Source organism: Ictidomys tridecemlineatus, chromosome 11 (genome assembly GCF_052094955.1).
Source record: "Ictidomys tridecemlineatus isolate mIctTri1 chromosome 11, mIctTri1.hap1, whole genome shotgun sequence".
In the NCBI taxonomy this organism is placed as follows: Eukaryota; Metazoa; Chordata; class Mammalia; order Rodentia; family Sciuridae; genus Ictidomys; species Ictidomys tridecemlineatus.
Window position 1 is genome coordinate 128023876 of NC_135487.1, and position 21163 is coordinate 128045038.

The following is a 21163-nucleotide window of genomic DNA, read 5'->3' on the forward strand; positions in this document are numbered from 1 at the left end:
TGTGAGAACCTAGGTTTGATCCCAAGCACCAAAAAAACAAACAAACAAACAAAAACCTCCTTAAATTAAATTAAAAACCTAATTTTTAGATCACCTCCTTTACCAGAGCTCCCTTCCACATACTTACCAATGGAAATCTTGTCTGAAGCATCTGCAAGTCATCATAACCATACATTTGTGGCTAAAAGACAAAAGCATGTGATATTAATGAGAAATGGTCATAAATGATTAAAAACAAAAACAAAAAACCCAAGGAGCTAAAAAGCAAGATAATTCAATACATTATTCACCATCCTTCTTTGAACAGGACATAGATTATTTCCTTGGGCTAGGGACATAGTTCAGTGCTTCCTTAGCATGAACAAGGCCCTGGGCTCAATCCCCAATACTACCAAAAGGAAAAAAAAAAATTTATTTCCTTCAATTTACTTAAAGGGAAAGTAAAAGTACAGAGATTAAAGGATTAATGAAAGATCTTGAAACTTTAGTTGAGCTACTTACTACTGATTCATCTAGACCAATTCTGGGAAGCAGTACAATAGACACAAGTATATGAACAGCTATCTGTACTCTCTATTCTATGAATGGAATCTTCCTGCCTTTACTCTCTAATCTATACATCTGGTTTAAAATTTATTTTCTCCATGAAAGATTCAGATTTTACTCTTGTTTTCTCCCAATTTTGAGATAAAGCAGTGTTGTTAAACAATGTCCAACAGTGTTATTTGGGCAATCTTGTCTCTATGATGTTTATCTAGACTTCCACTTTCAGGGGAAGTACAGTTGTCTTTTAATAGAATTTTCAAACCTCCATCTTAAGAGGTACTGAATACCTGGAGGTAACAGAAGATATACCTGAGAACAAAAGTCAACAATGTCAGCCATTTATTCTCAAGACAATTCCACAGTGAGTTGGGGAACTCTCTTCTGACCAGGTTAGAGGCAGCAAAGATCCCGAGAGTAAGGAAATCAATTCATCTACAAAAAACAATTCTCCAAGAAACTGAAAGGAATTCCAGATGAATGTTTTGGCCTTTGGCATCTGAGGCCTAGAATTTCTATTTCACACAGAGCAAATACACAATAGAGGGCCTTGCCCAAGTTTAGTCTCTAAAAATGATTGTTTTTTCCAAAGCTACAAAGATTCAAAACCTACTTGTGCTAGGTGCAATGGCGCATGCCTGTAATCGCAGCAGCTCGGGAGGATGAGATAGGAGGATCCCAAGTTCAAAGCAAGCCTCAGAAATGCCAGGCACTAAGCAACTCAGTGAGACCTGTCTCTAAATAAAATAAAAAATAGGGCTGGTGTTGTGGCTCAGTGGTGAGTGCGTGTGAGGCCCTGGGGTTCGATCCTCAGTACCACGTGAAAATAAATAAATAAAATAAAAGGTACTGTGTCCAAATGGAACTAAAAAAATAAATATTAAAAAAAAATAGGGGGGCTGGGGATGTGGCTCAAGCAGTAGCACACTCGCCTGACATGTGTGCAGCCCGGATTTGATCCTCAGCACCACATACAAAGATATTGTGTCTGCCGAGAACTAAAAAATAAATATTAAAATTCTCTCTCTTTTAAAAAAAAAAAGAATTTATTAAAAAAAAAAAATAGGGCTGGGGATGTGGCTCAGTGGTTGGTTGCTCCCAAGTCCAATCCCTACTACTCACCCCCCCAAAAAAACCTATTTGTTTATATGTGGCATTTTTTCTGTATTGTAATTACAGTCTACTGCCCGAAGCCAGAACTATAAAGAATAGTCCCACCAACACCACCTTTTAGAACAAACCCTTCAGTCCTACTTACTGGGTAGGCATGTAACAGCCCTGGAGCCATAATATATGGATTAGGCAACAATGGCGGGACCCCAGGAGGAAGGTTGGGAGGAGCTTTTCCTAAAAGAGAAAAAACATTTTTATGCTATCACACAATTATTGATTCCCTCCATCCTAGAGGAATGCCATCCAGCTATGCAAAGGTACCTGAAGTTGTAGCAACCGAGCTTCGAGTTGAGGCTGTGACAGTGGAGTTGCTGCCTAGGCTAAGGCCCAGACTGCTGCCACTGTTGAGACTGGAAGAGACACTGACCACTGGGGGAGGTGCAGAGACTGTGCTGGACGTGGTAGAGAAAGTGCTGGAGGAAGAATGGAGATTCGCCTCACTCTCCACACTTGTGTGCTTCAAAAGGGAGGAGAAATGGAAGAGAGATGAAGGAAGCAGCAATTAGCAATATAGGTTAGGAATGATAAACAATCCATTCTCCTGAATATGATCATCACAACAACTTCCTAATTAAAAAGGTCAGGGCATAATAACAGAGTCTCCTCTACCAAGGTACAAAAACTCTCCAGCTATGTGTTTCTAAAGACTCATGTGACAAGGATGGTTATTAATACAGACTCATATACCATCATCCTGTTAAGAAAGACAGCAAAGTAGGTGGGGACAACTCCAGTGTTGGTGAAGACCAACACTGGTTGACCTGGTTGACTGGTCAAATAAAGTTGAAATCTGAAAAATGTATCATAGCCTTCTCTCACACACTTTTCTTCTCTAGTTCATGGGCTAGAATAACATACAGTTGACTTTAAACTTGACGTTGTGTTTTAAGGAAAGAGAAACACAAGCTCTACCAGTTAGCAAGATTTGTCCTTTTCTTTCCACCTCACTCTCCTTTTTTTGGTGCTGGAGATTAAACCAAGGGCTTCATGCACACTAACCCATACAGTACCACTGAGCTATACCATTAGCCCCTAGAAAGGTATGTTCTTTTGTAACATATACCTTATCTTCAACATAGGAATGGGGGATGGAGGGTGTCCCTTCCAGGCTTTAAAGAATGATTCATAGCTCTGCATTATTTCTGGATTCTTTGGCTTCTTTTGGTTTCCCAACATCCCCTTACTCGATTCTCTGCAACCTCAGTTCAATGAGTTTTTATCATCTCATGAAGAAATGATCAAGAATTCCCTCTTGGCAGAATCTTAGGGTTGGCTAGTTTAAGAAAAGCTTAAGAACCACACTTCCTTTCAGCATCATACTTACCAAAAGAGTGGATGTCGAAGTGCGTCCAGAAGATGTTGATGATGAAAGGGTATTCTGCTGTGTAGATAACGTGCTGTAAGGAAAGGGGGTGCCATCAACAACAGTGCTATGGCCACCTGGCCTGGAGCTTTAATCAAGAACACAAGCAAGAAAATAAGGTAGAACATAGGAACAAGAAAGCCTTGAGAAAATGGTAATAAGCACAAGAGCCAGCCGGGGATAGTAAGCAACAGTTAAAACAAAAGTAGATGCTGAAAGGGAAAAATAAAATAAGTCTCTTTGTCTTTATCTCTCACAGCTTTCAGGTCACCCATTTACCCAAAAGTGGGGCTAATGTGGTCTTTGCCAGTTAGAAAGAAAAAGAACCAGAGAGCTCCATCTTCACCCCAAACTTCATCCTCACCCCAAATCACCTGCTGTGTTGCGTGGTGGTGGTATTTGGAATTTCCTCACTGTGGCTCAAGCCACCCAAGGAGGATGAGTGCTGATTGGTTGTTGTCAGTAAGGAAGCTGCAGATACCGTTTCATTGAGAGGGGGGATGCTAGAAGTGGAAGGTGAGTCAGATTTCACTGCAGAGCCTGTAGCACCTAGAAATGAAAGAATCCATCTCACTAGAAGAAAAGAAAATGTCTAAAGTGAAGAATCACTACAGTCCTATGCTGCCCCAAAGACAAGAATATGAGTTATTTAATAATGGTATAATCTTTTTTAATTCTAGGCACTTTGCATGTGAATTTCATTTGTCCAGTGACAGGAACCAATAAAATGGTTACCATTTTAAGACAGAGAACCTGAAACTTAGGAAGGCTGGAGATTAAGCAATAAAGTAGAATTAACACTAACCAGTCCTTGTGCTCTTTTCACTTTTAAGAAATACAAAACTATTAAGAGAAAGAAAAAAACAACTGAGAATAAAAAGCCTGGAGAATACTCACCTTCAACAGATTGCGTGGTCTGTAACTGCGTGGCCTGCACAGAACTGAAGCCATTCTGGTGCAAGAAAACAGAGGAGCAAGAACAGACAAACTCATGTGAATGGGGGAAGTTAATACTAACTCAGCTTAATTCTAGTTAACAAACATTTGGGAGAAATTCTGCTAGTTAACAAAAAAGGATTAATACAAGACTACGCAAAGAAACAAAACAAAAATTAAAAACAATAAAAACCAAATATACTAAGCCTGTGTGGCTGACAGCAACAAAAGACAATTCCCAAACAGGTGAAGATACCCCAACCCCAAAACAGGTACAGAAAAGGCCCAAAGTCCAAACCCAATGTTCTTTGTGGGAGGATGTGGGAATGGACAGTTCAGCCAAACCATTTATCCTGCTGGCTGCACAAGACAGTCACTCAATACCACCTTTAGCATATGCTGTCCCTCTCACCAAGCCAAGACAAAGCAAAGTAAGATCTACTGATATGTACCCCGAAATCTAGCAATTAGATCTTCCAAGAGAGGACAGGTATTTGATTCTACTAGAGACAATCTTTACTGCAAAGAAAATGGTTTTCTGACTGAGTCTCCAGGATTGCTGAAAACAACTTTTATTTTACCAATACAGAAATGTGTTTGCAGCTTCTCAATCAGCACTTCCAAGATTTCTTGGCACCACTTTCTGAGAAGTAAAATGCTAATATTTAATATTTAAGAGACTTTTGCCCACTGTTTCCCTAACCTCTATCCAGGGGCTCATGAGGCTACTACCTTTGCCTGAGTCAGGTCCTTTTGGGGTGATGAAGAGATGGAACTGGGGTACCGCCGAGTCTGGGTGGATCTTTGCTCATATAGAGGGGCCTGAGCATTATTTTGGGAGGTATAGGTTGTCGACTGAATTGGGCCACTCTGATAACCAGACTCCTGACTCTGGTTAGATGAAATTGTAGATGAAGATTCACTGTGGGAAATGAAAAGAGGAAAAATCTCAGAGAAAGGAAAGAGAACAGATACTAAGGAAATGGCAGAGACCTAAGAGTGGAATAAACTAACATCAAAAGAAAATTTCCAACAATTAAAAAACTACCACAATTTTCTCCTGACAACAGTAGATCCCACATTTTAGAATGCCAGGGATTTGAATTAAGCATAAAGCTTAGAAACATCTTCAAATTGAAGCAGAGAAAAGCCTTTTCCTTCCTTCACATTTTATGTTTTAAGAAAAAGAAATTAAAGGTCAGTGGAAAGGATATAGTACTCTTGGTCCCTTTGATAAATCACAATGTGAGCCCTCAGCACAGGAAGACTTTGTTTTAGCTCAAACTCATTTTAAGGAATTTTGAGCTTTATTAAGTTTAAGATCACTGGTACATTCTTTGAGGAGAACTCTTAAAAATATTTGCATGTATTAATTGGCAGTTATGACTCCAAAGACCTAAATTAGGGCCAGATATTTGTATTTTTAAACTCCAAATATAAAAAAGTCTACTCCCTGAAATTCCTCAGGACTTTCTATTGCTAAAGACAACCTTACTTGATGTTGAGCAGAGGAGGTATAAAAGGTTCCTTTTAAGGTTCCTTACAATTCTCTCCTTTCTAGGAGTTCAAAGTTTTACACTTCACAGGCATAATCTCACACCAAAGGGCTAAAAAGGAATGCCAAAAGCACTTTCAGCTGTGATATAGGTCCAGGTACTTTAAATGTTAGAGGTCCTGTTCTGTCTTTCAAAAAATGAGCAACATTCTTCAAGTACCCAAGCACCAGTTTTTTCCTGTTTTTGTTTTTTTGTTTTTTAAACCAGGGATTGAATCCAGGGGCACTTAACAACTAAGACCCACCCCCAGCCTTTTTTTAATATGCCATTATTTCATTTATAGGCAAGATCTCGCAGAGTTGCTTAGGGCCTCACTAAGTTGTTGAGGCTGGCTTTGAACCTGCAATCCTCCTGCCTCAGTCTCCCAATCTGCTGGGATTACAGGTGTGCACCACCACCCCAGGTTTCCATGTGCCTAAAGTTACAGATAATCCTAGTGAAAATGTTTGTTGTTATTTTTGTAGTTGGGATTAAACACAGAGGCACTTTACCATTAATCTCCAGCTCTTTTTTTTTCATAATTTATTTTGAAATAGGATCTTGCTAAGTTGCTAAGGGCCTCACTAAATTGTTGAGGCTGCCCACAAATTTGCAATCCTCCTTCCTCAGCCTCCCAAGTGTCTGGGATTATAGGCATATGCCACTGAGCCCAGCCCTAGTAACACGATTTTAAAATATTCAACAAAATGCTGTAATTCATTACTTTTATCCCAGCCAGTTAAAAGTGTCTCAGCAAAAGACTTAGAACATTTAGCAAAAAACTAATGTTTATACTACCTGGCCGTGCTGGTATATAGGCTACTTGGAGCCTGGCTTGAAGAGGCGCTCGTGGTGGGGGTGGACTCATAATCGGAAAGGACAGGCTCTGACCCAAATTGCAATGCCCCAAACTGCAGATTTAGCCCTGAGATATCTGCTGAGCCAGGCATCTCCACAGCCAGAGCAGGAATCTATAAAAAAAGGGTAAAGGAGAAGAAAATACAATGGTTCAATACAATCTTACTATGGGAATGTTAGTAAACATTCCCTTTAATTTCAAATTTCCACACTTAACCCATATCAACCTAATTCACAAATCCAATACTTCCTTGCAGTAACAGCTACCTAAAAAGTTCAAGTACCTTAGAAGTCAGTGAGGCTTTTTTCTTTTGCTGTTTCAGTTTCTGCTGAGCTGGCTGAGGGCTGGAGGATTGGTTGTCTGAAGACCCAGGAGACATCTGTGGAGCCGAGGTGGATTTACTTGGCAGAGGAGAAGAGGGGGGTGGAGGTGCAGCGGTGGAGGTGGCCACTGCAGGTGGCTTCTCCTGAAGAAACACCTCCATCATGGTTGAAGATGGGGTGAAAGCCTGGCGCTTTGTAAAGGGGCTGTGTACTGTCGAATCATTTGGGTTCTTTAAATCTGCAAAAGGAAACACAACAGGTGTGAGGTTCAAGGTTCCAATACATTTCAAGGAAAGGCTACTGCCTTCCACTAATGCCATGAACCAGACCCTCAAAGACCAGAAACTCATATAGACAGGTTTTCTTTTAGGAATGAATCTCATTTCATTTCTATAGGCAACAAACACTGATCTTATCCATTCTTAAAAATAGTCTAATCAAATCAATACTATTACTATGCCTGTGCAAAACAGGAATCCATGAATTGCTTGAATTTAAACAGCCCAAAGGCAACATTCTCAAACACATAAACTTAAAAGTAATTTTAAAAAATCCTATGCAAACAAAAAAATTTAATGATAGAGATACATAGCTTCAAATTTTTATTATTTCCCAACTTTCTGAACTCAGACTCTTTGACAAAACCAGAGAGAGCTACCCCTCTCATTGGGATACATTTTCCACTCCCCTCACCAGCTTCTTCACAATAATAGTCCAACACATAAGGGATTCAAGTCACTTCACATCTTCTTACCATACTGCACCAGTGATGGGGACTGTGTCGTTGAGGCCATGTCCCAAGAAGAGGTGGTGGTGCTTCCAGATTGAGAATGCTGAGCTGCCAACTGAGCCAGGGCCTGAGCAGTCTTGAACTGCTCCAAGAACTGAGAGCCTGTAGTACTGCCACCTTTAGCTTCACCGACATCACCAAATCCTTTTCCTAACATGCTCACCTGGAGATCAACAGAGAGATTTACAGCCTGGAACTTGTCTGCTAAAGAAAGACACTTATCCAGTTTGCAAGCTAGTATGGATCAAACAAATGAAGAATGCTACTAAGCCGTGCCCATGGCACATGTCTACAGTCCCAGCTACTTGGGAGGATCACAGATCCAGGAATTCAAGAAAAGCCTGGGCAACACTCTGACACCCCATTTCAAAACAGAATGCTATAAGACTGAGTATATAGCATAGTCCATTGAGTTTAAGATTCAGAGTCAGACAATTAGATTCGAATTCGAGGTATGCAACCATAGAAAAATTATTTTAAAGTCTCTTTGCCTCAGTTTCCTCATCTGAAAATATAAATAGTAGTAGTACACTTCATAAAGTTTAATCAGGATTTAACAAATAATATATCTGTACTTAACATGTACATGGAACACAGGACTCAAGAACACTAGAGCAATACATATTAAAACACCCACTAATATGCATAATTTTATGTTTTTATATATCAATTCAACAAATCTAAATTATAAAAAGATGATAGCCCTTAAAAACTTATAATCACCATCACTTTCTCCATCTTAGGGATAATGCCTTGATAACTGGAGAGTTCCCCCCCTTCAAGATTTTTACATAAATTAATACTTGATTGTTAAATTAATACCAAAGTGACATAAAATTTTACTTTTGAAATTATATCCTTGCCCCTACAACTAAACAATCCAAAAGAAACAAAACCAACTTAAACTGAATGCTGCTCATAACTAGCTTATAGGCAAAGAAAAATTAAAGGGCCATCCCAACTTCTGCACTAGATAAAATTGACAACTCAATGGCTTGATTATTTTTTATAGAATCACTGCATGATAACTAAGCAAAATTTTACTGTAACACTTTTGGGGATTTCCCTGTTTCCCATTACCAAGGAAAATTATCAGCCAAGTCCAAAACCTCATGACCCTGACTAGCCTCAAAAAACAGACATATAAACAAAAAAACTTCAAGGAGAATTAATCTTGTCCTACTCAGGTACTTGTTTAAACGTAGCATGTCATCATCAGCAATGCTTTCTTATAGAACACCTGTCTATTCAACTCAAGGTAAGGTTTTTTCTTCCCACTTTGAGCTATATCCCAAGATTATTCAAACAAAAACTTGAGCCAGGCACAATGGCACACAATTATAATCCCAGTAGCGCAGGAGGTTGATGCCCCAAGCAACTTAACAAAACCTTGTTTAAAAAAGGGGGGCTTGGGGGAGGGCTGGGGATGTGGCTCACTGGTTTTAAGCGTCCCTGGGTTCAATCCCCACTACCAAAACAAAATAATCTCAGAAGTCTAGTTTAAAGTGAGGGACTGTGACACAGATGATCTAATGCAACTAAAATATTCTGCCAAGTGCAAAAAATTAAAGACAAAAAATTACCTAATGTCCATGGTATTTTATATATAATACAAACTTCTTTATCTAGATCTAATGAATATTAAAGGAAATTAATTCTCTAATATTATGCTCAATGAAAAAAGTTACATTAAATAATAAATAAAGGTAATGAGGATAACAAAATACTATTTATATTTAGTTCACCTATCAGCACACATTAAATAGAATGTTAAGGAAACATGGAAGTTTACTAAAAACATCTTTTTGATATTCCTATAAAAACTTAAAATATTGAGGGGCTGGGTTGTGGCTTAGTGGTACAGTGCTCGCCTAACAAGTGCAAGGCCCTGGGTTCGATCCTCAGCACCACATAAATATAAATAAAGTATTGTGTCCAACTACAACTACAAAAAATAAATATTAAAAAAATTTAAAAAAAATTATATTGAAGCCAGGCATGGTAGTACACACCTATAATCCCAATGACTCTGGAGACTGAGGCAGGAGGATCGCAAGTTCAAAGCTAGCCTCAGCAACTTAGTGAGACCCTGTCTCAAAATAAAAAATATAAAAAGGGTTGGGATGTACTCAATGGCTGAGCACCCCTAGGTTCAATTTCCAATATTTTTTGGGGGGGGGACTAGCATCAACAATAAAACCTCCACTTAAATTGGGCAATTTTGTAGGTGTCCTATAAAATTTTATAGGTTTTTTACAAAAATCCTATGCATAGAATATGACACAATTTTTAAACATTTAAATTATTAAAATTTTGATTTTTCGTGCATATTCACAATTCCAAACATCAAGAGGGCAGTTAAAAGAGGCATACATCACTTAACCACGGATCTAGTCATGTATTTTAGGGATATGTAACACTTCCTGATTTTCATCACACCTTACTACCAGCATTCTATTTTCTTTCTAACCCCAATACTTTCCTCACCTGTTACCTTTGTGGCAAAACAACCACCTCCACTTCTGAATTAACACAAAAGAAAACATTTTAAAACAAAAAAACTTCAAGGACAATAGTTAAAAACTGAGACAGTTCTGGATTAGTAGCTACCTCAACAGTTTTCTAAGTTAAAATAATTAATAAAACTGGAAAAATAAAATTATCTGTGCATAAAAGGTCTGCTTACCTCTCGTAACTCTCCACCAAAAAAACAGAGAGAGGAAAAAAAAAAAGGAGTAACTTAGGGGGCTGAGGCTGTAGCCCAGTGGCAGAGCACCTGCCTAGCATGTGTGAGGCAATGGGTTCAATTCTTAGCACCACATAAAAATGATAATAAAAAAAAAGCATTCTATCTCCAAAACTACAAAAAAATTTTTTAAAAAAAGGAGTAACAGGATTTATTGACTATAATTGGTCCTTGTATTATCTTTGTTTAAATTATAATAAATAAAATTATATTTTGTGGCTCTAAGGATCAAACCCAGGGCTTTGTGCAGATTAGGCAAGCACTCTCCAATCGAGGTATTTCCCCAGCCCTCCTTTACTTACGTATTTATTTACATCCCAGAGACTGAACTCAGGGGCATGCAAGCACTAAGCCACATCTCCAGCCTGATTTTGTATTTTATTTAGACACAAGGTCTCACTGAGTTGTTCAACACCTCACTTTTTGCTGAGGGTAACTTTGAACTCGTCATCCTCTTGCCTCAGCCTCCCAAGTCCCTGGGATTACAGGCATGCACAACTGTATCTGATTTCCTTTATTTTTTTAAATGTTGTAAATCAAGAAGTTGTGTGTATTATGCATTAAAGGTTATTTAAAATGCCACTACCATTGCCACATTTGTATAATTGGTATCAATTAGTTTAATTATCTTCCTGAGGCCCCCCAAGACAGGAAGAACAAGCACTCTTATTCCCATTTTCAGACAAGTGGAAACACAGCTAACAAGTTGTGATATGGAAAGACCCTAGATTTTAGAAACCTAATATACAAATGTATGGTTTATAAAAACACATAAGGGGGCTGGGGATGTGGCTCAAGCGGTAGTGCGCTCGCCTGGCATGCGCGAGGCGCTGGGTCCGATCCTCAGCACCACGTACAAATAAAGATGTTGTGTCCGCCGAAAACTAAAAAAATAAATATTTTAATTTTACTTCATCAAAAAATGGGGAATGGTGTACACCTGGAATCTCAGCAGCTCAGGAGGCTGAGGAAGGCGCATAGAGAATTCAAAGCTAGCCTTAGCAGCTTGGTGACGCACTTAGCAATTCAGTGAGACCCTGTCTCTAAAAAACGAAAATGGCTGGGGATGTGATTCAGTGGTTGAGTGCCCCTGACTTAAATCCCTGGTACAAAAAGAGAGAGAGAGATGGGGAACTACTACAATCTCTCACCAAAGTTTAATTAGGATTGTGAAAGTGTCAAAAAAATATTTTTAAAGTATTTTTTTAGTTATAGATGGACCCAAAATCTTTATTTATTTTTTATTTTAATGTGGTGCTGAGGATGGAACTCAGTGCCTCACACATATAAGGTAAGCACTCTACCACTAACTAAGCCATGGCCCCAGCCTGAAAGAGTCAAAACTTATTAAGTTGATGCCATTGATTTTCTCTATTCAGGAGTAATAAGAAACTGTTCAGCATGATTAATCAATTATGTTAACTCATTTTTAAGATGTCTCAGTTTGTTATGAGCTAAGGCTTGTTCTAGAGCTATCCTCTAGTACCCAACTCAACATCTGTACACCCAAAGATGCTTAAAAGAACAAAGAGGATGCCTAACCTTGTTACCAATCCTGTCTTTGAAACTGTTAAACACAGAAGATCACCGCTTTAGACTAATCTACACTAGACTCTAACCAATCAGACTAAAAAAATCAAGAGTCACACATATAAAAGTTCCAACTCCAACTGAAATTACATTGTTTTTTGACTTTCTGAAAAATTAGGAGAGAAAACAGCTAAATTTCCCAAACAGGCTGGTTCCAACAGCTGAATTTCAAATAGGTGTGAGTAATAAAAGTTTCTCGGTCTTAATCCTCACACAAAAAAATGTAACCTGATGCTAACCAATTGGTTGTTATTCTATTTTTCTGTATCCCTGTAGGGAAAGTAATTTTGAAATGACTTTTTATCCTATTTCTGTTTTTTCAGCCCTTCTCTGTCTATAAAATCAACCTCTTGCAGAATACATTTGTGACTCTCTGTATCCCAGTGTCTTGGGAGGCGATGTCTGGAGGATCACAAGTTCAAAGCCAAACTCAGCAACTTAGTGAGACCCTGCCTCCAAATTAAAAATAAAAAGGGCTGGGGAAGCTCAGTATAAAGTGCCCCTGGATCCTCCTCCCCAGTACTACAATTAAGTACAATAAATCCAAGTAAGACCTTAAAGCTGAATTCTTAAAATTTTAGCCTTTGGGAGAAGGAATGTCTGGGTAAGCATGGTAGAATTGGTGGGAAGGTTTGATCAGGATAAACCAAACTTACCATACTATGATGAGAAAATGTGTTCCCTGAAGCAGGCTGTGATATGGCACTCTGCTTCGAATTACTGAACACCAGAGGCTGGGCCAGAGAAGGAGCCTGAGATGGATCCAGATTAGATGAATCATTCTCCATTGAAGATGGTGTCTTCCCCAAGAGAACAGCAAGGTCAATTCTAGTGGGAGAGAAAAAAAAAAAAAAAAAAAAAAAGATCTTGATGAATAATGACTGAACATTTTCTAGCATTTTCTGACACCTGATTCAGATCATGGTTAGATTAAAACAAAGCCACTTAATGATGTGCTCTTGAATGAACTCAAAACATAAAGCCCTGAAATGCTTAATTTACCAAAATAAATGATGCATGAGAGCCACTATTTAGCTAAATTCCACTAGGTACCAATAATAATGGCTTTCATTTTAGTTAAAGTTATTAATTTAATGAAATATCAAATGCTAATTAGCAGCTCAATACTTGGCCCAAAATCTACAAGTATATTCGTGACTACAATACTTGTCATTAATAATATCCAAAATATAAGAATCATATACCAGAAGATTGGTATCTTCAAATGGAGACTTTTGGAGGTGTTTTCCCTAGTTTTATAAAATTTCAAAAGTTATCAGTGACATAATAAAAACAGGAAGCTGGGGGTGTAGCTCAGTGGTATAGTGTGTGCCCAGCATGTGCCTAGTCTTGGATTGATTCCCACTCCTGACCAAAAAAAAAAAAAACAAAAGAAAAAAATTTCCTACATCACTGTGTCTTTTCTTATTCACAACAAGCTTGTTTCTACCATACCTGAGTTTATACTAATGTGGTGAACCCATGGTAGATCTGAGTCACTAGAAAGACCAAATTTGAGGATTGGAATATTCAACCCTTCCCAACCCATCCCAACCCATTTCCAAGGCAGTGAAATTGGCTATCAAGTCCAATAATCAATGGTCAATGATTTAATCAATTATGTCTACAATTTACAGCTCTAGAATAATGAGATATCTGTCAAGTTTCCAGATACCTGCAGAGGACATGGAAAGTCATATGCCCGCACCCACACATACTGTGTCCTTCAGATTTCTTCTATTTGGCTATTCCTGAATTGCACCTTCATAATAAAGAGGTTAACGATAATTAAAACACTTTCCTGAGTCATTCTCATGAACTACTGAACCTGAAATTAGCATCTGTGCCAACTCCAGGACAGTGTCAGAACTGCACTGCTAAACACCTGGTTGGAGAACTGCATCACTGGTGTGGAAGAATATATTTGGTGTCACCAAAAAAAAAAAAAAAAAAAATTGTGTGTGTGGGCGTGCGAGCACGTGTAATATACACATTTAGTGTCCTATTCTTACTGATTCCTATCATACTTCTTTGGAACCTTCTAAATTAAGTAGTTTTATAGATATATAGCTGATTTAATTCATGGACACAGAACCCATGGATATGGAACCAACTTCTGAGTGGGATCAGCAGACAAAGATCATTATTATAAATCAAGAGAAAAAGCTATTAAATAGTTGGGGACATTGCATTTTCACTTTCAGCTTGGCTTTTCTTTCCCTGGCTTATTTCAAGACAAGTTACATACAAATAATTAAAAGGCTACCAAAACCAACCAGATTTCAATCAGTCGATACTGGTGACAACACAGGTTGATCTAGGTAATTATGAGTTATTTCAAGTGAAAATCAGCTTTAAAATGGAAACATATGGACTTCCATTCAACTGAAGAGGGAACTAGTGTGATTATTATTATTCTCAACACCAGAGAGCTTGTGAAGGGCGGTGCCACTTTCTTGCAGCTACCTCAGAAGATCTCTTTAGGAAAATGTACTTTTACCACACACTTGCCTCTGACCAGCAGTGATTGTCACATTCTCCGCAGGCAGAGGCACTGAAGACACATTAGAGGCAGTGAAGATCTTGGTCTCAGAAAGCTAGAAAACAGAGGAATTAATCACTCGTGGTGCCGGGGGATCTACTGGAAGAATCTGGCACAGGATAGGCAAATTCAACATCAAGAACAAGGGAAAACCCTATGAAGAAACAACTATCTACCCCTGAGGAATCTTGAATGGATTGACCTTTAAACCCCTTCAATACATAGTCAATGATTTTATCCAAAGAGAGAACCAAGGAATCCAATAAAATACAGTGAAGTCACATCATCATATACACACATAAACTCTCAGGTTCATATGCGTGCTAATCATAAAGAGAAAAAGTCCCTTTGTATATTCCCATTAGAGTTCCCACTCCCACTTCTACCCAAACCACATTTACCTTCTACTATTGCCCTTGCCCACTCCCACTTCTACAAATGAAAGGAAGATCATGGCCAAGAAAGATACAAAAAAGTTTACTTTTTTTTTGCTTCTGAGCAGTATAGGCCCAAGTGCTGGTGAGATAAGGTCTTTTGGAGATAATTTTAATTATAATGCAATTTTTGTCTTAACAGTGTCTTTATATTCATAAGATACTAAAATTAAAAAACTAACTGAAGGAAATCATTTTTCCTGCTCTATAAAAGTTGATTTGCATTGTTTTGGTTTATTTCCTTATTAAAATGTCTCTTCTAATAAACAGGAAATTCATCCTGTCTTCTCTTTTATTATGATAGGTACTTAAGCAGAACAAGACAAATCTCAAAAGCAATAGAATTTGCCCAAGACCACGCAGCAGTCTAGCTCAGTTACAACAGAAAATAATCAACCTCTAATAATGATGCATCTGAAATTTTAAAACCTAGGACTAAAACAGCAACTAAAACAGTTTTGAAATGTCATTTCCACTTAACCCAAAAGCTATCTTGCCTGTCTATATATAAACATAGGAAAACAGATTACTAAATGGCAAAATAAGAGTTTATTCAGACCACTGAAAACCATAACTCACAACAAAAGCTTAACTATGACCAGGAATTGGCAAAACTGTTTTATATGGGTAATAATGAATTCACAGAGCTTGTTTGTATGCCACGCACTATGAGGTCTCCAAGTTCAGTCAAGCTGGCAGATTGGCCAAGTCTACACATATTCATCTCAATTATAATTACAAAGTTGGGCTTCAAATAATTAAAAGGCTACCAGAACCAACCAGATTGCAAGCTTGAGGATTTGATACTACAACTCTGACTCTGTAACCATTGCCAATCCATTACAGGACTTCATACCAAATAATGGAAAGGCTTTAAGCAGAGTCGTGTGCCACTGGCAGATATTACTCAATTTACTACCTGCCTAACTCTATTTCTGGTGCCCTACCCAACCACCATCTCTTCCTTGGATAAATCCGACAATCAGATATTGGACTTACACAAGTGCACTTGCCCTTTCCATAGTGTGGTTCCAGAGTCCTGTTCATGCCCAGTCTCCTTCATATAACATATGTGAAATGTTCTGGCTCAGAACACTATTTTGGATGTAAAAGTTTTGGGTCAGAATTTTAAGGGTGCATTTTGAGGGGTAGAAACATACCCATTTTCTATCCCTAAACACCACTTAGGGATAGAAGGCACTAATGAGGAATGACCTGAGAATACCTACATCTTCATTCCAATCTTCGGTTCCCCACTCCTCTGTTGCCGTCCTCCATGCACCTGGGAATAAAGGAAATGATAATAGGTTTTACTGTCAGTCAATACATACAGAAAATACTAATAAGTCAATATTCTTTATAGCCGAAAGTATGACCAGAATTTACAAATCAGAAGCAATTCTTAGGCTTCAGAGATGGGGAAAGACTCTTTAGAAAGGGTGACTCCTCAGAGTAGCTGGGCTTTAATAATATGATTTTATAGCTACTTTCAGCTTTTGTTACATAGCTGTAACACTGTAACAGGAGAGAGGGAGGGAAAGGGGGGAGAGGAAAGAGAAGCGGGGAGGGGGAGGGGAGAAGCTGACTTCTGATGGAATGCTCAGGTAGTATCAAGCCCATCAGTTCTCACTTAGAAGCCAATTCAACAAAACGGCAGGATTTAAACTAGAACATGCAAACTATATCTATTTATTTGGTTGGTATAAGAAAAAAACCTGCAGGCAATCTGAAGAAAGATAGCAGCAATATTAGAGAAATACAAATAGTTGGCATATGATGGTTAGTGACAGGGCAATGACAAAGAGGTGGTTTGAAAGTCACACTGAGGAGACTAAAAACTCTCTGCTATTATATAATGGACAGAATAAAAACTGCCTACTCAGAAGTCAACTTCATGAGTTTATTGGTTTAACTAATAAGGAAAGTGCTATATATTTATTCTTTTTGGAAGACGAGATTGAAAAGTCCAATATGAACAATAGCTACATTATCCTAACCTACTCATACAAAAGATGAAATAAGACCTGTGAAGGTCATTTCACAGACGACGGAGGTATACAGTCTCCTCATGTTATATGCTGAGTTACAGTTTCTAAAGGAAAGGTCTATAGGCAAACTACCCTCCACATTTCGTTTTGCTTGCTTTATACATATATATAACCTCAGAATAAGAAAATGCCCTTTCTTACAGGATTTGGGTGAGAATTTTTATGAGAACCATTATTCTTTCCCTCAACCAAAAGACCACAGTAAGAACTTATCTGAAGAAGGGACAAGGAAGCCCTTATTTTCTTCTTTAAAACAGTACATAATGGATAATGAGGTCTTTTCTCCAAATGGAGGAAAGTTCTTACAAGAACGAATGTCTGGCACATAAGCTATTTCACTGAAGAGAAAAATCCATCTGAAATTCTTCTAAACATTTAATAATGAAAAATCTTGTTTCCTACAAGAAATACATTTATTGTAATGATCTTCCCAGGAAGTCTTAAAAGTGTACCAAGGAAATTCCAAACCACTCAATAATGACAATGCCCTTTAAAACCAAAGTCTAATCTCTAGACGAGTTACAAACCACATTCCTCTTCCTCTCTGGTGACACCACTCTTTCTCCACATAGACACCCATTCCATCCTGGCTAAATGGAACCCAAATGAGTTTGCACTTAATATCTTAGCCTTAGAAGGGACCTAAGGGGTTATCTGATCTATGCCCTTTATGCAAGAATATTCTCTGTGCACTCTGTTGAATTCAACTAGGTAGAAACGAAGAATGTAGATCCCTACTTGATACTTTCCTATACAGGAAGTACAATCAGAGCTACAAAGAGAACTATGTTGAGGAAGCATTAAGGAACATTAAGATGGAAATGCTCTGGCCAACAGATCAGGGTTTCCATTCCCTCAGCATAAAGCACAGTTGTATGTTAAATATCAAATATTGATTTAATGAACAAAGTTATAAAGACAAGTGGGCATAGAATGAGAGAAAAATGCAGAAAGAAGCAGCAGAAAGACAGAAAAATGACATATCCACAGATATTTCAGTTCACAAAAATCTATAAAAATATCCGGGGCAGTTAGGCGCCTGGATGTATCATACCAGGAGCAGTCTCAAATTTTCGGGGATAATTTGACCCCTCAACCCCAATGAAATCAAGTCCTGAAACAAAAAAGAAAAGAAAAGAAAAAAACAACCAGTGAAATTTTGCATGTGAATGAGAATATCTGCCCCCAATACATAATTCCCACCGTACCTGTGGATATTTTAAGGGTAGGTTGAATTTATTTTTAAATTAAAAAGGCAATTTGAAATTCACTATTATGAAAACACAAAAAAATGTCATGCATGAAGGCATGTCACATCATGAAATCAAAATGATGGAAATGCATGAAGTATACTCAACACTTTAACGCTAACAAGATGATCTTTTTCAGTCACACATCACTGATTTCTGATTCCAGACTTCTAAAATCTACTTTTCTACTCACCAGACATAAAAATTCACATCATCATACCCTGTACTTCCAACCAGATCCTTGTTAAAGACAGCTAATGCTAAGAACTGAAATGCCACGAATGAATATATATATTCCCAACTAAAAACAGCTTAAATTTTTATCATCTTTTCTGGCAAAGATTGAAAAGCCAAATAGCCCAGAACAAACAGTTTGAAAATAGTAACTTTTGACATTGAGACTGCTACTATACTACCTCTACAAATTCATCAGAAAATGAGTGAAGAACACTTCTAATGTCTCTTAAGTATAGGAAGGTAAAAGAGATTGGAACATTTTACAGCCGAATGGTAGTGAAACTTAACAAGATACCTATCTTTTGCCAATACCTCAACATCACCCTCCCCCCCATGAGAAATATTAAAAATGAGCTTATGAAGTAGCAGTTTGGCAAACAAAAAGTGGTAACTTTCAAACCTAAGGTATAACATCTTGTGTGCAACAGAATACAAGTTGTTTTTTCCAAAGACCCTCCTAAAGATCCGGAGATAAAGATAATTGATCTTTGAAAGGAAACTAGGCAAATTTAAATAGATAAGGCGTCAGAGAGCCTATTTCAGGCCCTACTATTAAGCTAGATCCTTTCACAAGAGGAAAAGCCTCAGGCTCTCATGTGCTGGCTCCGCCAGGAGGTAGATGATCTCACAAGAAGCCTAGAGGCTATTATTTTTAAAAGCAACATGTGTACCTTTTACTCCAAAACACATCTGGGTTTATCCCACAAGTCTAACATATCCTTAAGCATTTACATCCTATTTGGATGCAGACACAGAGTCAGCTAGCAAAAAAGCTCTTACCCAAATCTCATAATATTCACCAGAGCAAGAAGGCTATTAGACAGAGGGAGGTCAGAGAATTCATTCTTGCTCAGTTATTGAGATTTCTCAAAAATGAAGGCAAAAAAAAAAAAAAAAAAGGATATTCTTATCTTGGTACCAGAAAACAAATCAACAAACAGTTGTGGACTTTGATTGTTCATCTCTACAAGTAATGCTTAATTAAGTGACTGTCTGATTCTAGATAACTTTTCAAAAACCTATGCTACCCCAAAATAAACTCTAGGAAACACTTGGAACTAACAGCAGCCACATGATATTACGGTAAGAGGATAGACTTTTAGAATTATAAAATTTTAAGTTCAACTACCAGCAAATTCGTAACCTCTTTCAGTCTTAGTTTTATCATCAGGAAAGTGATGATAAATAATGTCTATTTCATAAACAGTGAAGAGACCAAGTGAAATAGCACATATAATAGGCTCATAAGCATGAGGTAAGTAATCAGTACACAGTAATTTAATTGCTACTGCTTTTGTCCCAGATCTCTATATCTAAACACTATTCTTTCGCTTTTTAAATTTAACTGTAACCTCAAAAAAAGTATTTCCTGAACTGAGGATATAGCTCAATGGTATAGCGTTTGCCTAGCAAGGAGGCAGCTATGAATTCAATCCCCAACAATGCACATACATATAGACACACACACACACAAAAAAAAATTCCTTAAGTCCAGAGACAAGAAATAAATAACAATAAATGGTTACTCACTTGTCCCATCATCTGGTTCAAAGTGGCCAGTATTGTTCCACGTATTGCCGCTACTATTACCGTAACTATCATCAGTATTGGCTGGCTCTGCATAATCAGCTGGGTTAAAGGTTCTGAAAAAAAAAAGCTTAAAAGAGTCTCTGACCTCTAAGCAGCTTCAGCAAATATTAGCCCAAAGGATAATCGGAATACTATCTTCTTAGTATAGATCAATCATATCCCATTTTATAATCCTATATGCTGTCTACTTTTTCTTTATCAGCCTACCCAAAATATCAATGTATACAATATGGTAAGAGATTAATGACCTAGGTAGTATTCCTGAGGAATGAGCCCTAAATCTACATATCTTTCTGATTAAATAATCTAGAAATCATTCTAATCACATTTTGGATATTCTTAGGGGGAAAAAAGTTAAATACATTGGATCAAAGAAACGTACCCCATTCCTTGAGCAGAAAACCTTCCTCCCCGCCTACCAGAGCCTCCTAAAGAAAAAAAAAAAGAGAGAGAGAGAGAGAGAGAAACAGAGGGACAGAGAAACATTTAGAAGTTGATATAAAACCACCTTTCCAGCTGAGGCAGCTGCGGAACAGTAAGTGGCTCATAGCATCAGATTTTCTTTCTCTCAGTCCCATGTACCACATCAGTTAATAGAGTAAAGACAATCATTAGTGTTGACAGACAGTTCTTTAGCTGCTCAAACTGCTGGGTCTTCAAGCAAACAATAACATCAACAATAAAACTCAATTTGACATCTACCTTCTTTTCCATTTTCCATTTCAGCAATCTCAAGTACATGCATGAGACCTCAACAATTAAGGTAACCAGACTCCATATTAATTTACTTTTAAATAAAGAAGACCCCTAGGGAACTGAAGAGTAACCTGCCCTCAATACCCATCCCTCCATAATTGATTACCTCTGCCTCGGCCACGGCCTCTTCTGCCTCTTTCTGTGCCTCTTCCAGAAGGCCCTCCACTCTTAGTGCCATCCAATCCATTTTCCTGACCCCGAACTGAAAAACGGAAGGTGGGAAGGGAGAATGGCCAGAGAAGGATCAATAGGATATATACAAATGTGTAAATGCTATGTATTATATTGTCACAAAGACAAAAAAAGACAATGTGAGCTTGGAATGATGGGACATAAGGAATACTCAAAGATTTGAAGATGGGCCACAAAAGAGAGCTATAGTTAAAATTTATAAATAAATAAAAGATAATTTTATGCCAGACTAGTGGCAGCTGCTAGAAAAGACTAC

The 21163-nt window shown here is 37.9% G+C and overlaps 1 protein-coding gene across 30 annotated transcripts in view; it reads right to left on the reverse strand.

Annotated features, from left to right (window-relative positions):
• The window catches only part of Ubap2l (ubiquitin associated protein 2 like), a 46132-nt gene that overhangs the window by 10956 nt on the left and 14013 nt on the right, over positions 1-21163 (reverse strand). For 15 of the 30 annotated variants that reach the window (XM_078027497.1, XM_078027496.1, XM_040287609.2 and 12 more), the window contains exons 6-22: positions 20822-20917; positions 20342-20387; positions 19900-20012; positions 17937-17996; positions 16064-16116; positions 14370-14455; positions 12515-12686; positions 7487-7685; positions 6693-6970; positions 6349-6521; positions 4748-4937; positions 3977-4031; positions 3454-3628; positions 3041-3113; positions 1978-2173; positions 1802-1890; positions 128-181 (exon numbers count right to left, since the gene is read on the reverse strand). In XM_078027497.1, coding sequence (XP_077883623.1) covers positions 128-181; positions 1802-1890; positions 1978-2173; positions 3041-3113; positions 3454-3628; positions 3977-4031; positions 4748-4937; positions 6349-6521; positions 6693-6970; positions 7487-7685; positions 12515-12686; positions 14370-14455; positions 16064-16116; positions 17937-17996; positions 19900-20012; positions 20342-20387; positions 20822-20917 — 2108 coding nt within the window. The remainder of the gene's footprint in view (positions 1-127; positions 182-1801; positions 1891-1977; positions 2174-3040; positions 3114-3453; positions 3629-3976; positions 4032-4747; positions 4938-6348; positions 6522-6692; positions 6971-7486; positions 7686-12514; positions 12687-14369; positions 14456-16063; positions 16117-17936; positions 17997-19899; positions 20013-20341; positions 20388-20821; positions 20918-21163) is intronic. The other 15 variants (XM_040287630.2, XM_040287623.2, XM_040287628.2 and 12 more) reach the window with 1 other exon arrangement.